Here is a 24,514-nt window from a genome sequence, read left to right as displayed (position 1 = left end):
TGACCTTTGAACAGCATGTATTTGAACTGTATGGGTGCACTTACATGCAGATTTTTTTTCAACCAAACGTAGATAGAAAATACAGTGTCTGTGGGCCATGAACCCGTGTACACCCAGGGCTGAGTTTTCTTATCAGTGAGTTCTCCGAGATCCATTGTGGGACTTGAGTATGAGTGGATTTGAGTATACACGGGTGGTTCTGGAACAAATCCCCTGTGCATACTGAGGGATGACTGTACATATAGTATTAGTTATTGATAATAAACATTTTCTACATATTTACAATTATGTTACATGTTAAAAAGTTGTCATGGATGATTTACTGGTATTTCAGTCACCAATTTAACTGCTAATTATTAGTGAATATTTTAAAATTAGGGAAATTAGAATTAGGTGGGAGAAGGGAGAGAAGGATAACAGTGCTCCTACAATATGCTCTTCTAACACATCTGTCACATTAGAAGATCAATATTTAGATCAGTATTTTGAATTAATCTAATTTCTTCTTCTTCTCCCAAGAGAGAAGGAGCAGAAGAAATTAGAGCAATACAAAATACTAGAAACTGAAATCATAACACTTAGGAATGAGGGTTTTGAGCTCCATATTAGTGATCAGCAAAACCAGCCCAGAGCATTTTGTTTGAGTGCTTTGGCAAATATAGCTCATATAGGACCCTGTATATTGGGGAAGTGATTTGGATAATCGCTAGTGGAAACATAGCAGGTATCCTGCTTAGCTATGCTAGCAATTTAAGGCCAATAAAGCTCTGCCTGTCCATAAATTTCAACATCCTGGGAACCACATGTAGAAGGGATTGTAAGTCAATATGTACACCTAGGTTTAACTCTGAGTTTTGTGAGGCATGAGGTTGTCACAATTTGTGGGAGGGGCCTTCCAAAAGAGCAATAATGTAAAATTAGAAATATAAAAGTAGGTACAGGGACTAGGAAAGGGGGTCAAAAAAGTAAAGAATCATAAAGCTTCTGCTCCTTTGGTATCATAGTAAATCTGTCCCTAAAATCACTAAATGTTTCAGTAAAGACTGATTGACAACATTAATATGAGAGGAAAGAAAGCCACTTTTTTAATACCTTAAAACTAGCTTCACATGTACCCTAAAACTTAAAGTATAATAAAAATAAATGAATAAATAAAAAAGAAAAAGAAATTAAAAAAAAAAACTAGCTTCTTTTGATGAGTTTAGAACTTCAAGTGATCATAAATATGGCCCTACTTCTACCTGTCTTCCGCAGTTAGGGGAACACTGGGCTATCCCTGGTTCTCCAGATAAATTCTTGTCATTTGTTTCTTTCTCCATGACACCAAAAAAAAAAAAAGTTTTGTTTCCATATTGCCATATTTATTATCAGGAATTTGCTTGTTTCTTCTCCTAAAATCAGTTTATATCATAAAAATATGTTTTCTAAACACATAACTCTAATCTTCTAAGGCACAAATTCTATTTATTCCATTTATTAAAGTTACAATGCTTGCATCCCATTCCTTTTCATTATTCAAGTCCACCTCTGAACAGCAGAATGCACAGAGTTTAGGGCATGCCTTTTATTTCATTTGTTACTATCCTGAGTTACAATATCCTATTTTTGAAAGTTTCCTAATATCTTTCTTCTTAAACTTACTTAATTTAAGTGCCTGTTTAAGGCAGTGAAAACAGAAACATAGGATGAAAAGATCCCTTTATAATCTCAGCTGCACAGAAAATCGAGTTAGACATAAACCATGGTAGCCCAACTATATTTAAAATGTTTTATTAATGATAATTCAAAATTGTTTGCCATTTTATTTTTTCATATTTTGACAGTAATCATCTTACCAAAATGGATAATTAATAATTGATATGCATTGGGAGATATACCTAATGCTAGATGACGAGTTAGTGGGTGCAGCGCACCAGCATGGCACATGTATACATATGTAACTTACTTGCACATTGCGCACATGTACCATAAAACCTAAAGTATAATAATAATAAAAAAAAAATAATTGATATAAAAGAAAAAATCAGCCTTAGAAAAATATCTGAACAGATTTTTAAATGTAAATAACTTCACACTTACTTACAATTAAAAACTATTTAAATATGACACAGTCTTCATGAGTGTTTAATAAGGCTATACTCCGAGTTTTAAGTCAATTCTATGCTGTGTATCCTTGGTTATACATTTTCTCAAAGTGAAATGCTTTAAAATGTGAATTATCCTATATAGTCAACTGAATTAATTCTTAATTTTATTTATAAACACATTCTATATGTGTCTATATATAACACTTTTCTCATTGTATTATAAGAGCTACTTATCTGTGAGTCCACCAAAGGAAAGAATAAGGCAGTTTTTATCTTTTTGCCTAGGGGAATTGATGCTCAACATTGTCCATGAATGAATGGCTGAATAAATACATTCACAATTCTCTCTGTGTTTTAAAGTAGATGCAGCTTTATCCAGTTATCTCAAAAGGGATTAAAAAGTTACTAAAAGAAGTTATTCATTTAAAATTCTAATAGCACTTTGAAAAGCTGAGTTAATAAAGATTTTTAAAAGACAATGACTTACGATGAAGGGTCTCAAACTGATTGCTGGTAAGCCAAATATCCCCCCGTAGTTGTTTGGCTGGCTCAGGTTATTTTTATTTTTACTTTTTGAATGTGAATGTTTAGACAGGGCATCTACTCTCTAGTTCACCATAGGATCTATCATCCCTATTACCTTAGACGAGACCTAACTCTTAATTCCTTGTTATTTGCATGGCCACTTAGCATTTGAGTCTGGGATCCCAGTTCTCCTAGGGAGGGAAAGTAAACAGACTATCTTGTAATTTATAAGTTGTAATCACCCTTTCAGGATTACAAATATTTTGTAGCCAACACAAATCCATACTAGAATAACAAATGAAGATTTAACAAAACCAAATTTAGCAAAAGCATAAGTGAGAATCCATGATACTGGAATTGTGGAACATTCTAGGAATAGCCTTAGCGAATAAATTACATTCCTACTATTATCCAGTTGTTTGAAAAGAACTGAAATGAAAAAGAAAGGTAATTTTGAATAGTTAAAAATATTTAGCCACTTGTTTATGTCTTATCACTTGTATTTAGTAATGCTAGTGTATCAATATTCATATTAAATTTGGATTAAACATTATTGATAATGGCAACAGAATAAAGGGGCACCAGGAGATCAAAAATAAGTACAGTACTCAATAAAAATCCTGCTCCAGATCAAAGATAAGTTACTCACAAATAACACATTCTTCTCCTCTGATAACCTCTAGTCATCAACATTTTTCCTTTCTTTTAGAGCCAGCCTAAGCCTCAACTTCAGCACAACTTCCGTAACCAACTTCACTCTCAAAGCAAGAACTCACCTTCCTCAAAGTGCACTTATTATCTTTATCAGATTACTACTCTTTAACAAATTTGTAAGCCTGCAAGTTTCAGTACCAGTAATTCAGCACCCAAATTCAGTACATAATTTCGATTACTGTGATGTAATATGTTGATTATATGTAATGCAAAGCATCATTCAATAATTGGTATTTACTTCACTGAAACTCTTCAATTATATTATGAACACTTTGTCAGTAAAAGTGTAATCTCTTTTTGCCTCAACTGTGAAGTGAATACATCATCATTCCTGGAACACTGTTAGATTTTTAGGCCACACATCACTGATTACCTTTTTCTTTTGAAAGTTTAATTACTTGATGATCTGGAATCCGAGGAATGTAGATTTTCTCAGGGATATAAAAATACTCTGGAAGGCTCAATTCTGTTGTGTATGAAACGGTCTTAGGCTTCCTCAACTTTGAGATATGGAAGAGCATAAGAGTCTGTGAACAAACAGTAAAATTAGAATGTAATTTTCTTAACTTTCACCTCCAAAACACAAAAGACAGCATTATGTATTTAGACTATACCTTTGGGAAAAAAATCCATCAAGCATTGAATTTGATCATTTCATTATTTTTATTTAATTGGTGGAAAACAGTACAAACACATTTCAGAAAACCAGTGGAGTCCTCTTTTATTGAGAGATGACCAATGTCCCCTGTGCTAATGCTTTCAGTGTTGAGAAATTCATTGACTTGAGAGGAAACCATTCCACTGCTGACCAGCATTTGAGAAAGTGCTTCTCTCCTTTAGTTGAAACCTGTACTCCTTCATATCTACCCATCAGATATATCAGATACATTCTTTTTTTTATTTATTATTATTATACTTTAAGTTTTGGGATACATGTGCACAATGTGCAGGTTTGTTACATATGTATACACGTGCCATGTTGGTGTGCTGCACCCATTAACTCGTCATTTAGCATTAGGTATATCTCCTAATGCTATCCCTCCCCCCTCCCTCCACCCCACAACAGTCCCTGGTGTGTGATGTTCCCCTTCCTGTGTCATGTGTTCTCATTGTTCAATTCCCACCTATGAGTGAGAACATGCAGTGTTTGGTTTTTTGTTCTTGCGATAGTTTGCTGAGAATGATGGTTTCCAAGCAATGGCAACAAAAGCCAAAATTGACAAATGGGATCTAATTAAACTAAAGAGCTTCTGCACAGCAAAAGAAACCACCATCAGAGTGAACAGGCAACCTACAGAATGGGAGAAAATTTTTGCAACCTACTCATCTGACAAAGGGCTAATATCCAGAATCTACGATGAACTCAAACAAATTTACAAGAAAAAACCAAACAACCCCATCAAAAAGTGGGTGAAGGATATGAACAGACACTTCTCAAAAGAAGACATTTATGCAGCCAAAAAACACATGAAAAAATGCTCATCATCAGATACATTCTTATTAGTAGCACAGACTGAGGCCTCCTATTTCACTAATGACAATTTTGTGAATTTATAAAAACAACTGGGTCCCACCTCTCCACAGATGTTCAAAAACTCTCTTACCTAGGTTTGTTATTTTTAGTTCCTCAACGATTACTCATATAATGGGGGTTACAACAACTCACCTCCATGCATATGCTCCTCTAGACAAAATGTAGTTCAATACTATTCTTCGTAAAGTGGGACACTTAATATAAGCCCAGATCTCTAAGTGTAAGTGAAGCAAGTTAAAAGTGACTTTTGTTTCTTTAGGCATATTTTCAATTCAATTAAACAACGACAAGGCTCATATCATGCATAAGATGTCAAAGGATAGACAAAAACGTGAGAAAAGTTCTTAAGATTCTAGGATTTCACAATCTGACAGGAGAAACAGTTAAACATAAAAGTAAATCCAATAAAAACATAATTTATTAAATGTAATAATAAACACATATGCTGTGTTCCAAGGAAAAAGCTAAAGGAAGAAGGAGAAAGTCTCAACCATTTATAATTTAAATAAAATGTTTTGACAAGAGGTAATAATGAAGAAAATGAAACAGAAAATGGGAGGGCATTATGACAGGCTTAAATTTTGAAATAGCCACTAATTGAAAAATTTTAATGTAATGGTGTACTGAAAAAGTTGAACATAAACCTTCTGAAATCTATTGTTCTCTATCAGAAAGAAGTGGTTTGGTTTGAGCTAAAGAAAACCATCAACTTCTTAGAAGCACAGTACAGTCAAGAAAGTATCAAAGCCTCAGGATTTAACATTTTTGAGCCAATCAGAAATTCAAAATCCAGGTCATTTAAAAAATATCATCACCAATTGTTAGAAATCTGGGATTAGGCTGTATTGATTCTAGCATTCTGACAAATAAAAAATAAATAATTTCTACAATGCCAAGTATTTTGATATATATAAATGAAGATAAACCTTAAGAATGAAAAATGTATATAAAAATGTGTGTAAGTTGCTAAAACAAAACCTCACTAATAGCTTTTTTTCTTTTTCTTTTTTTTTTTTTGAGACGGAGTTTCACTCTTGTTGCCAGGGCTGGAGTGCAATGGTGTGATCTCGGCTCACTGCAACCTCCACCTCCCAGGTTCGAGCAATTCTCCTGTCTTGGCCTCCCAAGTAGCTGGGATTATGGCACACGCCTCCACACTAGTCTAAGTTTTTTGTATTTTTAGTGGAGACCGGGTTTCATATTGGTCAGGCTGGTCTGAACTCCTGACCTCAGGTAATCCACCTGCCTTGGTCTCCCAAAGTGCTGGGATTACAGGCGTGAGACACCGCGCCTGGCCAGTAAGAGCATTTTAACAGACACCTGAAGTAACTGAGAGAGGTAGCCCACTAATGTGTAGGGAAAAGTAACAGAGAAAGTTCAAAGGCCATGGGGAAGACACCTGGCATGTTTGAAGCAAAGCAACTAGGCATGTGCTGAGGGAGTGGCCTTAGAGAATGGACTCCAGTAGAAAAGATAAGATGAGGGAAGGAAGAGGAACTGATGGACTCCTACATGATGGGTCATGTAGATCATCCAAAGGATATGGGCTTTTAACAAACATTAGCTGGAAAGCCGGTAGAAGAATATGCACACAGGACCAACATGAGCAGGCTTGCGTTTACAACATTCGCTTTGGCTGCTCTGTGAGAATACCTAATTCCAATCATAAAATTCCTAATTCCAATCACAAAAATAGATTGTGCCTTATTTTAAGCTGTAATGATAGAGTCTATAGCAACAGTTAATAGTAATAGTAGTGTACTATTACTATAGAGTAGTAATAAGTACCTCAATATCATGCATAAAGAGTGCACTTATTATATATACGAGGTAAGCGTTTTACATATAATTATTTCAGTTTTTACAAATTACCAATATCTCCATATAAAAAAATATTAAAATTTATGCTTGAGGAGGTTTAAATAACTAGCCTACAGTCACACAGCTGGACAGTGTTAGAGTCTGAATTCTCAGCCTGGCTATCTGACACCAGAGATGATTCTACCTGGGTACATAGCAAAATACCCTGGGCAACTTTTAGAACATATTCCTACCCACCCCCTCCTAGTGATTCATATTTAATTTTTCTTGAGTGGGGCCTGGGTATGGGCATTATTTTAAGTTCTCCAGAGCACTCTAATGTGCAAATAGAAGTGAAAACTACTGTGAATTAATGACTACACTGTAATGCCTTAAATTACATAGTAGAATGCTTTGTTTCAGATTCATTATTTAATGAGGTATAAAGGAAAAAATGACAACTGAGCTGTCCTTCAGTATTCATTACTTTTCCTTCTAAAAATGTTATTTAATCAAAATAACATTTTAAATAGTAACAGCTCTGTAACTCTGTGTATTTTTAAAGAGAGAGTAATTGAAGTTAATCATCTATTACTCCATTCCCACCTCGATCTTCGTCAGTCCCAGGAGGGCGATGGCCACACGGATACTACTGCTCTCTAGAGTGCCTGTGATCAACCTTCGCTCATACTCAATCCTTGACATCTGTTGCTGTGCTGCAAAAGCCAAAGCCTTTTCCTTGGCTTCATTAGTCATCGGCAATTTAAGGTCCACATACAGGATTTGATGGGGTTTCCATTTCAAATATAGAACTGGATATTTCTTATTAGGCCCTGGAGGAAGAAAAAAAATATTAATGAATACAATGAACATTTATGCCCTTGACATTGTCATCCAGGATGGACTTGGGAGGTTTGAAATATAAAATTGCAGTTATGGTCATTACGAAACAGAGTAAAAATAAATGCATAGCACGTGTCTATTAGTTCTAATTCAGTGATTAAAGAGCAAGTTTTCAGGAATTAAAGATTATTGGTATTCTCTAAGAGATCTAGTCAAACGATTGGTCCATATAAACGTCATCAATATGCTCAAAAATTCAGTGACCATTGTGCTCCTATCAGTGATAGGTAGGGGGAGAGTAGACATAAATGTGAAAAAAAAAGACACCTGACAAAAACTCCCAAGAACTGCCATTTTCTTTCACTGACAACATTTTAATGCTTAATTCCTTAAGGAACAATAATCAAGAACTGGAGGCCAGGGTAAAATTCCAGGTTATATAACATTATGTAGATTTTTTTGAGATCATAATAATTTCCAGATTATTTGTGAAGTGGAAAGTGTTGCCAAGTAAATATTTTGTATGCCAAATTCCAATATTTAGCTTAAGACTGGAAAAGGAAGACTTAAAAAATCACCGTTGAAATTTTTTATTTGGTAAAATGGTGCTCTATTTCATGGATACTGACATAATAAAGTTAAAAGAAGCCCTTTCAAAATCTAAACACACAGAAGAGAAGCTTGCTATGAATATGCTTAGGTAACAATATGAGGAAAAGTCCATTCTTCAACATTATAAATGAAATAAAACACATGTGTACTTTACCGTCTTCTCGAGTACTGCTGTAATAAACTGGACTTGAAGAAGTATTCATTGGAAGGCAACTGGAAGGCAAGGGGGTCATACCTTTTCCTTCCGCAACATATATTAATTGTCCAATCTAAAACACAAGACATTATAATATTAAATTTCAAAATCTCTCATAAAAATATGATAACTTTTTCTGCTACAAGGGAAATCTGCATACTATAAGAACTACCATGCATTGTGCTTTTATAAGCAACACAGCCTATAAACGGGTAAACAAAGGTAAGGCACAAATATAGTTCAACCACAGTATGGGAGAAACTTTGCCTGCAACCAGAGCACAGGGATTGCTTAAGAAGGTCCCAGGAATGCATTGATAGCAGTTGATCTTCCCAAATATCCTCAGGCAACTGCTGTCTTAAAATGAACAAATGAGGAAGCAAGAAATTTTTTTCCTTTAGTCTGTAACTTATTATTGGACAGGAGTGACATCAGTTTTGCCAGGCATCTGAGCCCCCAAAACTCTACATTTTAAAGTGCAGGCTTTCAAAATGAACATGGAAAAGTCTAAATTTTTTTTAGAAAAAATAATTAGACCAGAAGCAGAAAAGGCTTAAGAAAGAAAAGAATCTTTTATTTGATGAATAAAAGCCCTCTTTAATTATCCGTCCCAGAGAGGCACTAAAACGTGACAGCAGTTGAGTTTCACATCCCCTTGAGCTAAATAATTACTTCTTGAGGCCACTTGATATGTGGTCTCTACACTAACTGAAGCCAAGTAGCCATAAAATGCCATATACTAGAAACCATAACTCATACTCTATAGTTCAAACAATGTATAGCCAATCATTAGCCAATATTATTTCTATAAATCAGGGAGGATTCCTGTCAAACAACTTTGTATCAGCCACCCTTGTCCCTTTTTGCCTTTAAAAATCTGTTTGTAAAAAAGAATGAAGGGAGCACTACCCAAGGCAACCTGGAAGTAAGTCATTTGCAGCCATCCTGAACCTTGGCCCAAATAACCTCTCTATATTAATGTTGCCTCAATTTCTTTCTTTAGACCAACAGGCTAAAGAGATAAGGCAAAAACAAAAGCAGGAATAATGCAAGGGCAGCAACATGATATAGTGAAAGATCAGTAGAGGTGGACATGCCTGGTTTTAACTGGCACTGCCATTTCTTAGCTACTAGGCTTCAAGCAAGTTTACTAAACCTCTGAAATCCAGTTTCCTCCTCTGTAATATGGGATGATCAATACCTCAATTTTAGAAACCTAGAGTTTTAATAAAAAGGAATAGGAGAGAGGGAGTCTCAAAAGACATATGCAATCACAATGGTTGAAACTTATTTAGATCCTGATTCAAAGAATCTTAAAATGAAGTGACAGAAAAAACATACAAATAAGTATAAGACAATGGGAGAAATCTGAAAACAGCTTGGATGTTTGGATGATATTAAGAAAAATTTTACCATATTTTTAATAGCAAGGATATCTTTGACAGTGTCAAAAAAACATTTTTGTTGTAGAAACACTTACTGAATTGCTTATGAATAAAATTCTGTGATCACTGGGATTTGCTTCATTATAATCATGAAACATCTAGATAAATGATGTAAACCAAAAATAAAATTCTAAGATCCCAACTAACTAAATGGATCCCTGCTCAGCCAAAGGCATTCCAAAGTTAACCTGAAAAACTAGTTCAGGCCATGACAGGAAGTGGGGGAGTCCAGACATGCCTCATGATACCTTCCTCTCTTTGGAATTCAGGCACAGCTGACCAGCGTTAACATTACAACAGAGACCTTAAGACTGACAAAACAGACTCTTTCTAGCAGGAAGGTATCAACATGAAATAGCAGGCCCTGAAAGAAATCAAAGTATTTTATCTCAAAATAGATTTCCTTGACATTTTGAAATGGCCCTGCAAAGCTGTCACTTATGGGGATAACCTACATCCTGTAGAGAATCCCCTTTCCTTTTCCGGGTCTTTTTCCTGATCCAGGAGAGAATTAACTAAAGAGTTTGGCATCTTTTTAAGTCTGATAAGAATAATTTGCTATCTATTCCTTCTGAAGCCTGCTATCTGAAGACTTCATCTGTATAAGAAGAATCTTGGTCTCCACAACCCAGTATCTTAACCAACATTCTCCCTTCCATGTATTCCAGATCTTTAGATATACTCTTTCAACCAATTGCCAATCAGAAAATCATTGAATTCTATGACCTGGAAGTCTCCACTTTGTGTTGTCCTGCTTTCTGGACAGAACCAATGTATATCTTACATGTATTGATTGATGTCTTATGCCTCCCTAAAATGTATAAGACCAAGCTGTATCCTGACTACCTAAGGCACATGTTCTCAGGATCTCCTGGGGCTGGGTCACAGGCCATGGTCACTCATATTAGGCTCAGAATAAATCTCCCCAAATATTTTAGCATTTGACTCTTTTTGTCAACAATGATATAAAGGTAAATTGATCATGCAAAAAATACATATTCTAAAATATTACAAATCTAGATAACAAATGAAAGAGTAGAAATTAAAAATTAGTCTATAAACAATATAAGAATGAAAAATTTCTCACTGTGAGGTCTATTATTTATAGCTTTGTTATCCCCCCATTAGGATTTGTTTATAATTCATTTGGTGGTCTATTGCTGTATGATAATGTTCCATAAAATTTTATTAATTAAGACCCACAATTATCTATAGTTCATGCTGGAAAAAGGAATATGAAAAACTTTGAATGTTTTATATTATTTATCATTTAAGTCTATACACTCCTGGCAATAAATACTACATAATACACAATTTTCATATAGTATATTTTCTTAAGCAGCCACGTACTTTACAAGCAAAAATCCAAGCTAGCCATTTGAAATGTGATTTGTGTGTTTGTGTGTTTGTATGTGTTTCTGTACAAATACAACTGAATGATCAACAATTAATGATGTAAAATATTCAGTAATTCCAGTAGAGGAAAAATGCATCAGTTAAAGACTGAAGATCTTTAGACAAAACAACAAAATTAGATAACTAATTACCTAAAAATTCGTTGTTTTATCAAAAACAAAATATGCATAAGCAATTAGACTCATTGAGTGTAGAGTTATTATAACTACCTGTTTGTTTTAATGTGTGCCCAAATAAAACCTGAACTAGGGCTTGTCTACCATGTAAAAATGAATACCAACCTATGGGAGTCAATTTAAAAGGAGTAAATGGCTATTTGCCAGAATATTTTCCTCAAATATAAATTACAACATCTTCTCAGCCATTGATTCATCAATTAAAATATTATTAACTAGGACTCCACTCAATTTCCACTAAATTCTACATCTTACACACACAGTATATTACCATATCTCAAAAAGTTATTTTGACTAACATGTTCAATATCAATATATTCTTTGTATATAAAAAATCACTTAATATAATCGAAAATAATGCCTATCTTGCCTGTGTCAGAACATTATTCAGAAGAGCCATAATCTCTACTATAGTTTGATTATTTGCTTCCACTTTTTCTTGGAATAAAATTAGACCATGAAAGGCACAGAAATGCAATAAATAAAAAGCTGTTTTAAAGTAGAAAATCCTCTCATATTCCAAATCTAGAAGCTTTGACAAGGGAAATGAAATTAGCTGACACTTAGCAGACGTTTGTCATCATGAGCTGTTCTAATAATCACCTATACAAGTTTTTCCAGCTTTTGATTTCATAACTTCCGTTTGGCATGCTTAATTAGAAATATATTGTATTTTCCAGAAAGATGCCAAAGCTCATTGTCAATTATAAGAAACTTTTACAGAAGATATTTTGTTCCTCTTGTGTATCTAGTTAAATGCAGTCCTCAAATAGCACAGTTACATGCAAATCTGCAAGAAGACCAGCTGTTAATTACCCAGAAAAGAGGGATACAAACACTGAATTGGCACAAAAGTTTTAATCCCAGCTCTGCCACTAATTAGCTGGGTAACCTTTGACAAGTCATGGATGCCCTCTAGATACAAATAACCTCAATCTTCCCCCAAAAAAGTGCATTTACCTAGACACAAAATCTCCATGATTTTTCATAGGTATTAAATCATATTTATTCTCTTATTTTGGGTTCGGATCTTTCCCGTTTTGTGATTTATTTGTTTGAGAAGGCTGAGCAATATTATATTATTTTGATGGCTAAACAGGCACATGGAAGTTAAGCTAAAATTCCAAATGTTAAATTCCATATGCTAAAGAGAGATCATTAATCATTATAGGTCACTATTTGGCTATCAAAATTATAATATAAACCTGATTAGTAAGAATAATCACTGTTATTTAAAATTATATTTTTAGAGAACAATTTATAATAATTAAGGCGGTGAGCTAGGAGCTAGGAAACTCAGTGAGGGTTAGAAGACTCATGAAAAGATTTGTATACCTGCACTTAACAGTTGAATTTTTTTAACAAAATTTTGACACAACATTAATTGCATGCCTTACAGATTATTCCACAGACATTTTGAGAAGATAAAATATATTTAAATGACATAAACTATTAATGGATTGTTTAATAATAATTGGTGGTATGTTTTAGGACATTATTTCCTCAAAAACCTGGAAGCTGTCCTTAGACTTTAGAAGTCATTGTGGCAATGAAATCTACAGTCTCTCTTTCCTTTGATCACCACATTTTTCAGAACCATTTCACTCAAATGTGTCACCAATTTGCTCTGCAAGTGAATGAAAACTTCCTTCCCTTCAAATGCGAACATCACTCAAACTGTCATTAAGTTTGATCTTTATAGCAATATAAACTGTGGTCCTTGGAATCCCTTGCTAGAATTACAGAGGGAATAGCCGAGGGCAGTATAGAAAGGGAGTATGTGAAGCAGTCTAACACAATACAAATCTCCTAGCCAGTCTCCCTATCTCCAGTTCCTTTCTCCAACCTGTAATCTACTATCTGTTTTGGCACCAAAGATGCTTTCTAAAACAAAGATGAAATCAGGCCCTGCCTATGCTTCCACTGGATTCCTGCTTCAATAATAATTATAATGATTATAAATAATTCAACTTAAAATTAACTGCCCTACTCAATATCAGTCTGATTTATCCATCCAACCCATTTTCTATCACTTCCAAGAAACCATTCTCAGAATCATTAATCCATGTGTACGTGAGATTTCATAGTTAGCTGTTTTGCTGTGTTCATAGAATCTTCTTGGGAGTACCCATCTCTCCTGCCCAGTCTCTTTGTTTTATTGGCAACTCATCCTTGATCAAACTCCTGTATTAATCAATTATCCCTGTCTTCACTATCATATAGAAATGAATTCTTCTTTCTATTCTAGAAATTGTCACAATCTGTCTAACTGTTTTATGGAAACTAGTGGACATGTTTCAGGACACTATGTATACTAGCAAAGAGTATGCCTTGCATGGGGGCATTTTGTCAAGGACAAGGATGTCCCATCACAAAGCAGCATCCACTGAGTAAGAGATGCGTTTTTCTAATTCATTTGACTGTGTCATATGTTCAGTAAGCTTCTCTAATTCACCAGGAGGAGGCACTTATATTTCAAATTCATGCAAAGTTTCTGTGTGACGTAGGCCAGCCCTATGCAAGTTTGCCTTCTCCACTGGTGATATAGTTTGGCTCTGTGTCTCCACCCAAATATTATCTTGAATTGTATTTCCCAAAGTTGGAGGTGGGGTCTGGTAGGAGGTGATTAGATCATGGGGGTGGTTTCTAATGGTTTAGAACCATTCCTCTAGTGCTGTCTCATGATACAGTTCTCACAAGATCTGGTTGTTTCAAAGTGTGTAGCACCGCCCCCTTCACTCTTTTTCTTTCTCTCTCTCCTGCCAGCCATGTGAAGACATGCTTGTTTCTCCTTCTCCTTCTGCCACAATTGCAAGTTTCCTGTGGCCTCCCCAGAAGCAGAAGGCTATACAGCCCACAGAACCATAAGCCAATTAAATCTCCATTCATTACACATGACCCAATCTAGGTAGTTCTTTATAGTTGTTTGAGAATGAAGTAATACAGAAAATTGGTACCAGAATTGGGGTATTGCCATAAAGATACCTGAAAACGTGGAAGGGACTTTGGAACTGGGTAAGAGGCAGAGGTTGGAGCCATTTGGAGGGCTCAGAAGGAGATAGGAAGATGAGGGAAAGTCTGGAACTTCATAGAGACTTGTTGAATGGTTGGGACCAAGTGCTGACCAGTGCAAGAATGAACTAATACAACTGGAATGTGAGTCCCTTGAGTGCAGGGATCATGGCTTTTGCATATGTTCACTCTCTCTCTGCCTAGAAAATTGGCTGTATACTGTTGGTGAATTAAACTATGTTGGGAAGAGTGAGCAGAATAATAAAATGAAATTATTGAAATCCAGCTTGAAGGATACAAGCTTTTAAAATGTGATATAGTCATTCTCTATATTCTACAACTTCTTTGTAGAATGAGAGGGTCCATAAAAATAGTATTGATTTTGGAAAATAGAAATTACTGTTTCCTCAGCTGTGCCATGTCATGTGAGGTGATATTCCCTAGAGCTAAAATGTTGGTACCTCAGGCATGTGGACTCTTTACAGTCTATCTGATAGTACTGTTGATAAGGAACCGAGAGAGTAGCCCAAAAATAAATAACTGACAATTAGGTACAAAATTCTAATTTTCAGATTTTTCTCTTCATGTTTATCTTGAAAAAGTCTGCACTGCTTATTGTAGGATGAGGGTTTTCTGGTTAATAGGAGAAAGGAGGGTGGCTGAAGAGCAAAAAGGCCTTGCGGTATGAAGGGAGCTGAGAATCTTTGTAACTTTGTGAGTATATGCCACATTGACAGAGACTTCAAGGTTGACATAACCTGCCCCCATATTGGCAGCAGGCTTTATGAGGTTAACAAATGCTTCAAAGCAATTATAGGCCAAATGGGATTTCATCTTGCCTATGTTTCCCCAGGAATTCAGGGGTGTCACCTGTAGGGAGGAGTGTAGTTATCCTCATTCCCCCAAAAAAGAAAAAAGTTGTGACAAATTGAATAAAAAAATCAAAGGACAAATGAAATAGGGCTTGCCATTATAAATCATGAAAAATAAAAAAGAAAGCATCCTCAAATAATACTCAGTTCCTCAAGCTATAAATATATCTCTAATAAAACAAAAGTTAGTCTGCTTAAATATAAAATCACATAAAGATTTTAGCATAATATAATTTAATGTTTTTACCTTCACATTCAATAAACAAGCAAAATCAATACTGTTAAATTCTGTATTAATGTTATAAATATTCATTATAATTAAAAAAGTTGCACATTCTTGGAAAATATTTAAATATATGCATATTAGAGACTGCCAACTTAATCTCTGCATCACCAGACACAGGAAGACACAAAAGACTGAGAGAGAATGAAATGACTGATAGTGGAAAGAATCAGAGGAGTGGCCCTATTGATTTATGCAAATATATGGGAGATGGCCAAAATGACATTTAATATACTTAAGAACTGGTGCTTAATACCCTTAGGCTAAATTATTATAGACCATAAATCAACAAGAAAGCCTTGCAGGGTCTTCTACCTGGGAGTGGGCATGCTTTCCCTGTTAACTTCCAACTTGACTTGGCAAGGCTGAAACTCACTTTGGTATATGGCACCCTGGTGTGGGCCTGACCAATTCACATAAGTTATTCTGGGATGCTGACCTCCCTTCTGGCTTCTTCAATTCAGCAATGCCTGGACTTTGGTCTCAATTTGTTCTAAGCAAGGTTTGTAGACAGAGAACAAAAAAGGCCAGAAGATAAATCTACCAGGTGGAAGGAAGGCTCTGGGTCAAGTCAATAAAAAACACTGAAGGTTTGTTGGGAGGGGGCTGGCTATACCACAGCAAATGGCTGCAACTGGAACCCACTGTTAACTCAGCCCCCAGGTGAGGCATCCTCTTTTATATCCTTGCCTCCCTTACACAGGTCAGCTCAGAAATGCCAAGTGGTTTACTGCATAAAAACCCAGGATCACACAGAGTGGGCGTTCACATGCTAGAGACTACAGTGAAGACAGAACCCCAAGGTTTTATCAATACATCATTGTGTGTTTTGCAACGTCTGTGTGCTTTGTAAAGGGGTCTGTCAACCCCTCCTCCTAAAAGGTACAATTCATCAGGGACTGGGCACTGATTCTGCTTGAAATTCCTCCACCTAATTTGCTCCATTCCACGTTGGAGCAAAACATTTTTGGCTCTGTAGCATTTGATAGCATGAATTTTCAGGGCTTTCATAGGTTTCTCCCTTAGTTAAGAATTTCTATGAACACTAATGTAAGATTTGTAAAACTATTCTGTTTTTAAATAGTTGTTCTTTAAATCTTTTCAACTTTATTTGAAAATTCAAACAGAAGAGCCAAAATGAAAGAAATAGTCTTTGCTTGATAACAGTGTTGGTAGCAATGTTTCAATTTTATACATGGAAAACTATCAAGTAGAGGTCTAATTTCAGTTTTCGATAGGTGGTTTTTATTGTTGTTGTTGTTGTTTGAGACAGTGTCTCACTCTGTTGCCCAGGCTTACAGTGCAGTGGCATGATCTCGGCTCACTGCAGCCTCCACCTTCCAGGTTCAAGCAATTCTCCTGCCTCAGCCTCCTGAGTAGCTGGGACTACAGGTGCGTGCCACCATGCCCAGCTGATTTTTGTACTGATAGTAGAGAAGGGGTTTCACCATGTGGCCAGGGTGGTCTCAAACTCCTGACCTCAGGTATTCTGTCCACCTTGGCTTCCCAAAGTGCTGGAATTACAGGCTTGAGTCGCTGCGCCCAGCCAACAGGTGGTTCTTAATGGTAAAGCAGTTATGGCCCGTTTAAAAAGAACAGTAGCTAACTAGGTGAGCTTGCATGTTTGATTAACTATTATATTTTTAATATAATTAGCAATGTGTAAAACAATAGATCTTCTTCATGTAAGAAACATTAATTCAATGCAATACTTTGTATTGAGGGCATTGTTTCTCAATTGATAGGAGTATAATTTCAAGATTGTTGTCTTATTTTAATGTTTTCTCTGACAAGGACAAAACATACGTAAGCAAGATTTACTTTTTAGTAAATTGAGATAACATGTTAATTATATTTTGATTAATTATATTAAATTTGTGTAAGCTAATATTAATATTCCAATAGACTAAGTCAAAGAATAAAATCAACCTTGTTACTATGCTATTGAGAATTAACTCTGGTATTTTGTTGGGGTATATTACAAATTAATATATAAAAGTGATTGTGAAGTATTTGATCAAACTACTGGTCACAATATAGTTATTGCATTTCACAAATTTTATATATGCAGGAATTTACTTAAATCCTGATCTCCTTTAAAAGAATTTAACCAACAAGTTTCAGCATTACTATAAAAAGGCATTTTTTTCTTCTAAATGGTAATTTTAAGTGTAAAATTAAACTATATTTTACATTTCTAATAGGTATATTATTTTTCACATGTAAATAATGCCATAGACACCAGGTAAGTACAATACCTCTTTCCAATTACCATTTTTCACTGTATACGTATTCGATTTAGTGTACACATAACTGATGACAAATTTGGGACTACATCCTGGGGGTTATAAATTTCTTCCTAAGGTCAACACACAGCAGTGTCTCTCTGGAAGCAGGTAATGCTCTAAACCTTCCCTCAGTGGTGGCTCTAACTCTCTCTCTTTCTCTCTCACATCTGTCCCTCTCCCCCTTTCTAACTCTCTCTGTCTCTCTCCCTTGCTAGTTTTGAAAATGTAGGTGGCATGGATCCCAGAGCCATAAGGAAATGAATTTTGCCAACAAGTTGAGGGAGTTTGGAAGCAGATCCTTCCTCAGTTGAACCTCTGAAGAGAATCCAGCTCTGGTCAATCCCTTGAGTGGAGACTTGATAGACTGTCCTCGGAATATCTATCTAGGTCATATCTGGACCTGTGACATATAGTAACTGTGAGATAATAAGCATGTCTTGTTTTAAGCCACCTGGTGTGTGATAATTTGTTACAAAGCTATGGATAACTAATACAAATAGAGCCACAAAAAGGTCACTCTGCTCCCATGACACTGCTTTATGCAGCTATTATAAAATTTACCCACAACTAGTGTAACTGTGGATATTCTTGAGGATAAGCTCTTTGCTTAGTAACTTGAGAGCTGAAATCATCCACATTTCTAGAGTCTCCAGTTGCCTTCAAGTCACCTGCTGTTGGTTACTCCATTAAAGTGGCAGCTCGTGATAAACACACAGATTACAATTCTGTTCTCACCTTTTTGTTGCTCAAGATGATGACACAGTAGCGCACGTGCATGTTAAAGGGAAGAAAGCGGAGCTCTAGGCTTGAAGTTCCTTTCACTCCCAGGTGAACAGTATGCATGGAGCAGAAGAACTCTCTGATAAAAGTGGACTTAATTGCTAGCAAAACATAAACAGAGCTTGTTGACATATAATTTTGTAAGTGCTGTTCATTTAGTGATTAAAGTTTTGGTATCAAAAATGTTCATAACATTAGCATGTAAGACTTGAAGATGATACATACATTTGTTAATGAAAATACAGTGACCCTAGATCAACCTTGTTATGAAACAATGCTTAATTATGACCCTCTATAAAGATTCCTTAATACATAATTTCATTACGAAGAATTTCACTAATGTGTAAAATTAGTCAGGATATACGAAACAAAGTGGTCATCCAAGAATCTTCAAATTTGTGTGGACTATGCAATGTTTCACAGGGTACAATGGATAACTTAAACTGGAAACAAAGGATGTATTATCTATATATCTATCTAAGTATGGCACACTAACCTATTGTGCCATGGAGCTCCATTTATCTATCTAGCAGTTTTAAAACATGTCCACACATTATTTGATATTGCCTTAAATATGATGATGTAGTGGGCCAGACTTAGTGACTTGATCCTTACAAATCATATGCTAGAATGCAGCAAAAGTGAAGCAGTGTGATTTTTGACACTAGATCAAATAATGTAACTCAATTCTGCCAATTCTTTCTTTTTTGGCTCACCTCACTTTAGAACTTAACAAGATCCCATAAAGAAGCCTGGGCCACATGGAGAAGCCATGAGTAAGTGTTCAGGCCAAGAGCCCCAGCAGATGTCCCAAACAAAAGGCAGCATTAACAGCCAGACATGTGAGTGAAGAAGACTTTGAAAGGACTCAAGCCCCAGCCTCCATTTGACCACGAGCTAGAGTTACACAGCTAAGGCCAGTCACCCCAGATGTATGAGAGATAACCATTATTATTAATTTTTGTTGTTTTATGCCAGTATATTTGAGGTGGTTTGTTCTACAGCTCTAGATAACCAGAACATTCCTATGTCCATTTGTTCTACCAATCATTATATCCATCTTTTCTAGACCTATAGTTATTTCATAAAGTAATTTTATGAAATAAAATGCTCCCCTTACAACTCTAAACTTGGTGATACCTGTCCCCAAAATAAGTTTAAACAATTTGGAATAAGCCAGAAGAGACATATAGGCCATATATCTAAACACATTCTTTGTACATTGGAGGGAAGTAGACTGGCAGTGAAAGGAGAGATGTGTGCAGAGTTGTCCAAAGGGTCATCAAGGGAAAAGACTCAGGACCTATGCTTCAGCCTCAAATCAGCCAGCAATCCCCAGAGCTTACCACTCTGTCTATCCTTGTAACCATCCCTGTTGAATATTTCATTTCATATTATGCTTTGCACATAAAAATCAGACATGAAAACAAATAAAAACTTTTATTTAGGTACTCACAGGTATGTAAGACATTTGAGGAATCGCAACAGCCCTGATCAGTGTCACTCCCACTGCTACTCATATCATCACTGACACAAGAAAATAGGAAAACAACATCAACAACACAAACAAAACTCAAAAACAATTCTTCATATTAGTTAAATCATATAGAGCCTTGAAAGTTATGGCTAAGTACAAATGATATGAAAAGACCATAGATATATTTCAAATATTATTTGATGTTCACATTGTTTTGGAAATTAAAAAACATAAAAATACAAAAAGAAAACTAACAAACATCCATATTTCCACCACTCTTTTCAAAAAATTGATAAAATGATTATTTTCACTTTAAAATACAGTACTGTAGAGAAGTGCAAATTTGATAATAATAGAAACCCTAATCCAAAGACTCAAAACGTGGATGATCTCAATTTAGGACTAAATAGGTACTTTTTCCAAAAGTGGTTCTAGAAATTGATTTCCCTTCTCTAAGTTTATTATTTCCACATTTGCTTGTTTCTTAGAAAGGTATAAGAAGACTTTGGAATTTGATTAATTTCTGATTGCATTTCTAAAAACAAACTAGTAGATCACAGCCTGAAGCAACTGCCTCCCTTGAAAGGTTCCAGGTCTTCCAGAACCCATCAGTTTCACCCATATCACTCTTCTTGTAGTACTCATGATTATTTTGCTCAATAAGCTGTCAATTACTATTTTGGTTTAGAGATATTGATTACCTGATTTTTTTCTGAGAACACAAAATCCCATATTTGCTCACTTTGACATCTGCTTTTCCCTGAATTTGATGCTGTAAAATATTTTGACTCTTTACATGTAAAGTTATTCTAAAGTTATCCATTCCTTTTCACCATTTGATTTTGATGAATAACACTATACTGTATTTTCCTTACACCACATTTGTAATGAGGTTACTTACCACTTCTTACAGTTATTCTGTGGCTTAATTACACTCACAGGTATTCTGGTTAGCACTGTAAATTATATCTTTTTTTTAAAAAAGGTAGTACCTTTTTAAAATAAAAACATTTATTATTTTACATAATTCGTACATTTGATAAACATTTTAACACTGCTATAGACACAATAAATTGATATCTTAGCATTTATAAGGGAGACCATACAGAATAGAAAGAATAACAAAGACTGCTTATTATTTCTCCATATTTGGCTCCATTGCTATTTCTTTGATATTGGAGCTCTGGGTAGAAAGCCTGATTAAAATATACAGATAATTTCCAAACCTCATTTTGTTCAATCCTTGTAATCTCTAGTTCAATCATTTTTATGACAGTGAGTAGAAAAGCAGACCAATGTGGGCTTCATATCTTTTTTGTTGCCTTTACTATTTTGTTGGAAACAAGTAAGGAAAGTACCTTTTGAAGAAATCAGAGTTGCCTCATCCCCAAAAAGAGATTCTCAAACCCAGAACAATTGATTGTTTAAGCTAAAGATAGACAGAACACATTGCAGACCTAGATATTTGTATTGACTTGCTTATGAATCCAATGGTTATCATGATTACAAAAGACATCAGAAAATAATTTGATGAAATAATTTGACTGGAAAAATTCTATTTTACCTGATGAATGTTTCTAAGTCTAGAAAGCCAGTGATAAATCTAACATTTTTACAAAACTTCGGGGTCCCAAAGACAGAATGGAAAAGAACTTTATTTACCTTTTTGTTAATCCTTGCACCTCAGTTCACACTACCACTTTCTAAATGCTCATAAACTATTGTTGAATTAAAAGAAGAGTAAGTCTTTAATCTTAGGGAAAAAATAGAATCAAAAGAGGCTAAAATTATTAAAAAAATACTGTAGAACAACCAGTGAAATATTTCCTGCTAACCCAGTAGTAGCCCAGAGTCAGGGAGTGGAAACTACTTTTGAGGTGTGAAGGGGTAATATTTCTTTTTCCTCTGCAGTAGTGGTATGCATCTCTTTTCAAGCTAAAATGATAAAAATGGCATTGGATTGATTCGCTTAAGGGTATGACTAAATCAACCCAAAAAGTGATTTCCTACTCAAACCTCTACCAAAAGGGTTAGGAAGATGTTTATCATAAGCCTTCATGAAGTTAATTCAGGACAGACATTCAAGGCTGTATCTCAACCAAATAGCAAAATGTCTGGTTCAAGTCTAGTTTTGATGCATCATGCCCTTTGAATGCCACATGCATCATGAAAACTAGAGAGCATTAAGTTTTAGATTCATTCTATCTTGATATACATAGGTATTTCTCAATAAAAGGCCCAGCGGATATCTAGAGGCTAGTAAAAATGAAATATTTGCTGTGTTTTGCACCACCTTGACCCCTGAGCAGTTGAGAAGTGTCTAAAGCAAGGAGTCCTAAGATAGAAGGGCAGAGTTGATCTACAAATTTGAATGGGGAAAAAATTTCAGCTTGACTTCCACTAACTTAACAACAATTTAAATCAAACCACAGTAGTATTAAGCATACCTATGATTTGGTCACCAAATAATCACAGATATGTTTATACCACATCTCAGTTCATATCTTAAGATATTATTTATGTTCATCACTGCTTTTAAAGTACAGTAGGCATTAACTTCACCATTATGTCTGTTAATAAAGAAGTATATATTTTATTATATTACACTCTTAAAATATTTTGATAATCTATTGTAATATTCATTTCCTTTGTGCCATGGACTGCATGGTGCCCTTCACCCCCAAATTTATATGTTAAAATCCTAACCACCAATGTGACTGTATTTGGAAATGAGAAATATAAGGGGGTAATTAGGCTTTACTGAGATCACAATGGCCTTGATCCAATAGAATTAGCATTCTTATAAGTAGAGATACATGAGAGCTTTCTCTCTTTGCCCATTCTCACATGTAGAAGAGGTCATATGAGCACATAATAAGATGGCAGCCATCTACAAGCCACCAGAAGAGGACACAGAATAAAATCTATCTTGCAGCACCCGGATAATGGACTTCCCAGCCTCCAAAATCATGAGAAATAAATTTGTGTTATTTAAACCATCCAGTCCATAGCATTTTGTTACGGCAGCCCATGCAGACTAAGATAGTCTTAATCCTTACATCTTATCTTATATGTTTAGAAAACACTATTCTTCAAAGTGCAATTGCCTTCATGAGAACCAAAGAGCCTGATAACATTTTCAAAAGTTAAGAAATCCTAATCTAAAAGAATAGGATCATGGAAGATAACTACCATACTTGGCCTTCAATTCACTCTGCTTTCTTTAGAGACTAGCTACTATAGACTGAATGTGCTTCCCCTGCCCTGACCCCCTCAATTCATTTGTTGAAATCTAATCCCCAGTTTCACGGTATTAAGAGGTGGGGTCTTTGAGAGGTGAAGACCTCCCAAAGGTCAGAAAAGTGGAGTCTTCATGGATGAGATAGGTGCCCTTATAAAAAAGACTCCAGAAAGCTCCCTCACCCCTTCTGCCATGTGAGGATGCAGCAAGAAGACTGTCTTCTATGAACCAGGAATGTGGCCATTACCAGACACCGAAACTGCCAATGCCTTTGTCTTGGACTCCCCAGCCTCCCAGCCTCCAGAACTGTGCAAAATAAATATTTGTTGTTTAAGCCCCTCAATCGATAGTATTTTTTTATAGCACCCTAACAGACTAAGGCCCTTGCCTAATTCTAATTGTTCCTAATTATTCAGTATAGTAAAAAGAAATATTTTAAAATCATGAGTCTCCAGAATCCAGCTTTCTTTTTTTTTTTTTTTTTTTTTGAGACGAAGTTTTGCTCTTGTTGCACAGGCTGGAGTGCAATGGCACAATCGTGGCTCACTGCAACCTCCGCCTCCCAGGTTCAAGCGATTCTCCTGCCTCAGCCTCCTGAGTAGCTGGGATTACAGGCATGAGCCACCATGCCCGGCTAATTTTGTATTTTTAATAGAGAGAGGGCTTCACCATGTTGGTCAGGCTGGTCTCGAACTCCCAACCTCAGGTGATCCTCCCGCCCCAGCCTCCCAAAGTGCTGGGATTACAGGCGTTAGCCACTGCAACCAGTCTTTTTTTTTTTTTTTTTTTTTTTAACAAAAATCAAGACCCAGAAAATTATCTCTATCAGGGCCTTCTTTCATTTTTGGTTGCAATTCTGAACCAAGCTCTTCTGAGACATAGAGATTAATGATGAAGCCCCTAAGCTCATGGAGCACACAGTCTACAATAAAACATAGGTTTGTGAGAAATACTTTCAAAGCAGAATGATAAACACTTTGTTACCTTCTCAACATTAATTCCTATGCTCCTATATTGGCCCTGCAGTTTATATGTCTTTTATTTCCCCTTGCATGCCCCTACCCATTGCTTTTGGAATTCCCTCCACCCATGTTCCTATGCTCATAGGAGAGTTCTCCTCCTTCTCTAGATTCTGGCCATCAAGATCTTACTCATATTTCAGGTCACAATTTGTTTATAATAAGAGAAAATACCAAAATGCTTCTTTTAAAAT

The 24,514-nt window shown here is 35.6% G+C and overlaps 1 protein-coding gene across 1 annotated transcript in view; it reads right to left on the bottom strand.

Annotated features, from left to right (window-relative positions):
• CFAP47 (cilia and flagella associated protein 47) overlaps nt 1-24,514 on the bottom strand; it is a 466,299-nt gene that overhangs the window by 172,909 nt on the left and 268,876 nt on the right. Inside the window, exons 41-45 of the mRNA XM_024240715.2 lie at nt 20,040-20,110; nt 18,539-18,684; nt 8,270-8,384; nt 7,267-7,493; nt 3,700-3,853 (exon numbers count right to left, since the gene is read on the bottom strand). Coding sequence (XP_024096483.2) covers nt 3,700-3,853; nt 7,267-7,493; nt 8,270-8,384; nt 18,539-18,684; nt 20,040-20,110 — 713 coding nt within the window. The remainder of the gene's footprint in view (nt 1-3,699; nt 3,854-7,266; nt 7,494-8,269; nt 8,385-18,538; nt 18,685-20,039; nt 20,111-24,514) is intronic.

This window comes from Pongo abelii, chromosome X (genome assembly GCF_028885655.2).
Source record: "Pongo abelii isolate AG06213 chromosome X, NHGRI_mPonAbe1-v2.0_pri, whole genome shotgun sequence".
Lineage (NCBI taxonomy): Eukaryota > Metazoa > Chordata > Mammalia > Primates > Hominidae > Pongo > Pongo abelii.
The sequence above is the reverse complement of the archived record's forward strand: the minus strand, read 5'-3'. Positions and strand labels throughout refer to the sequence as shown.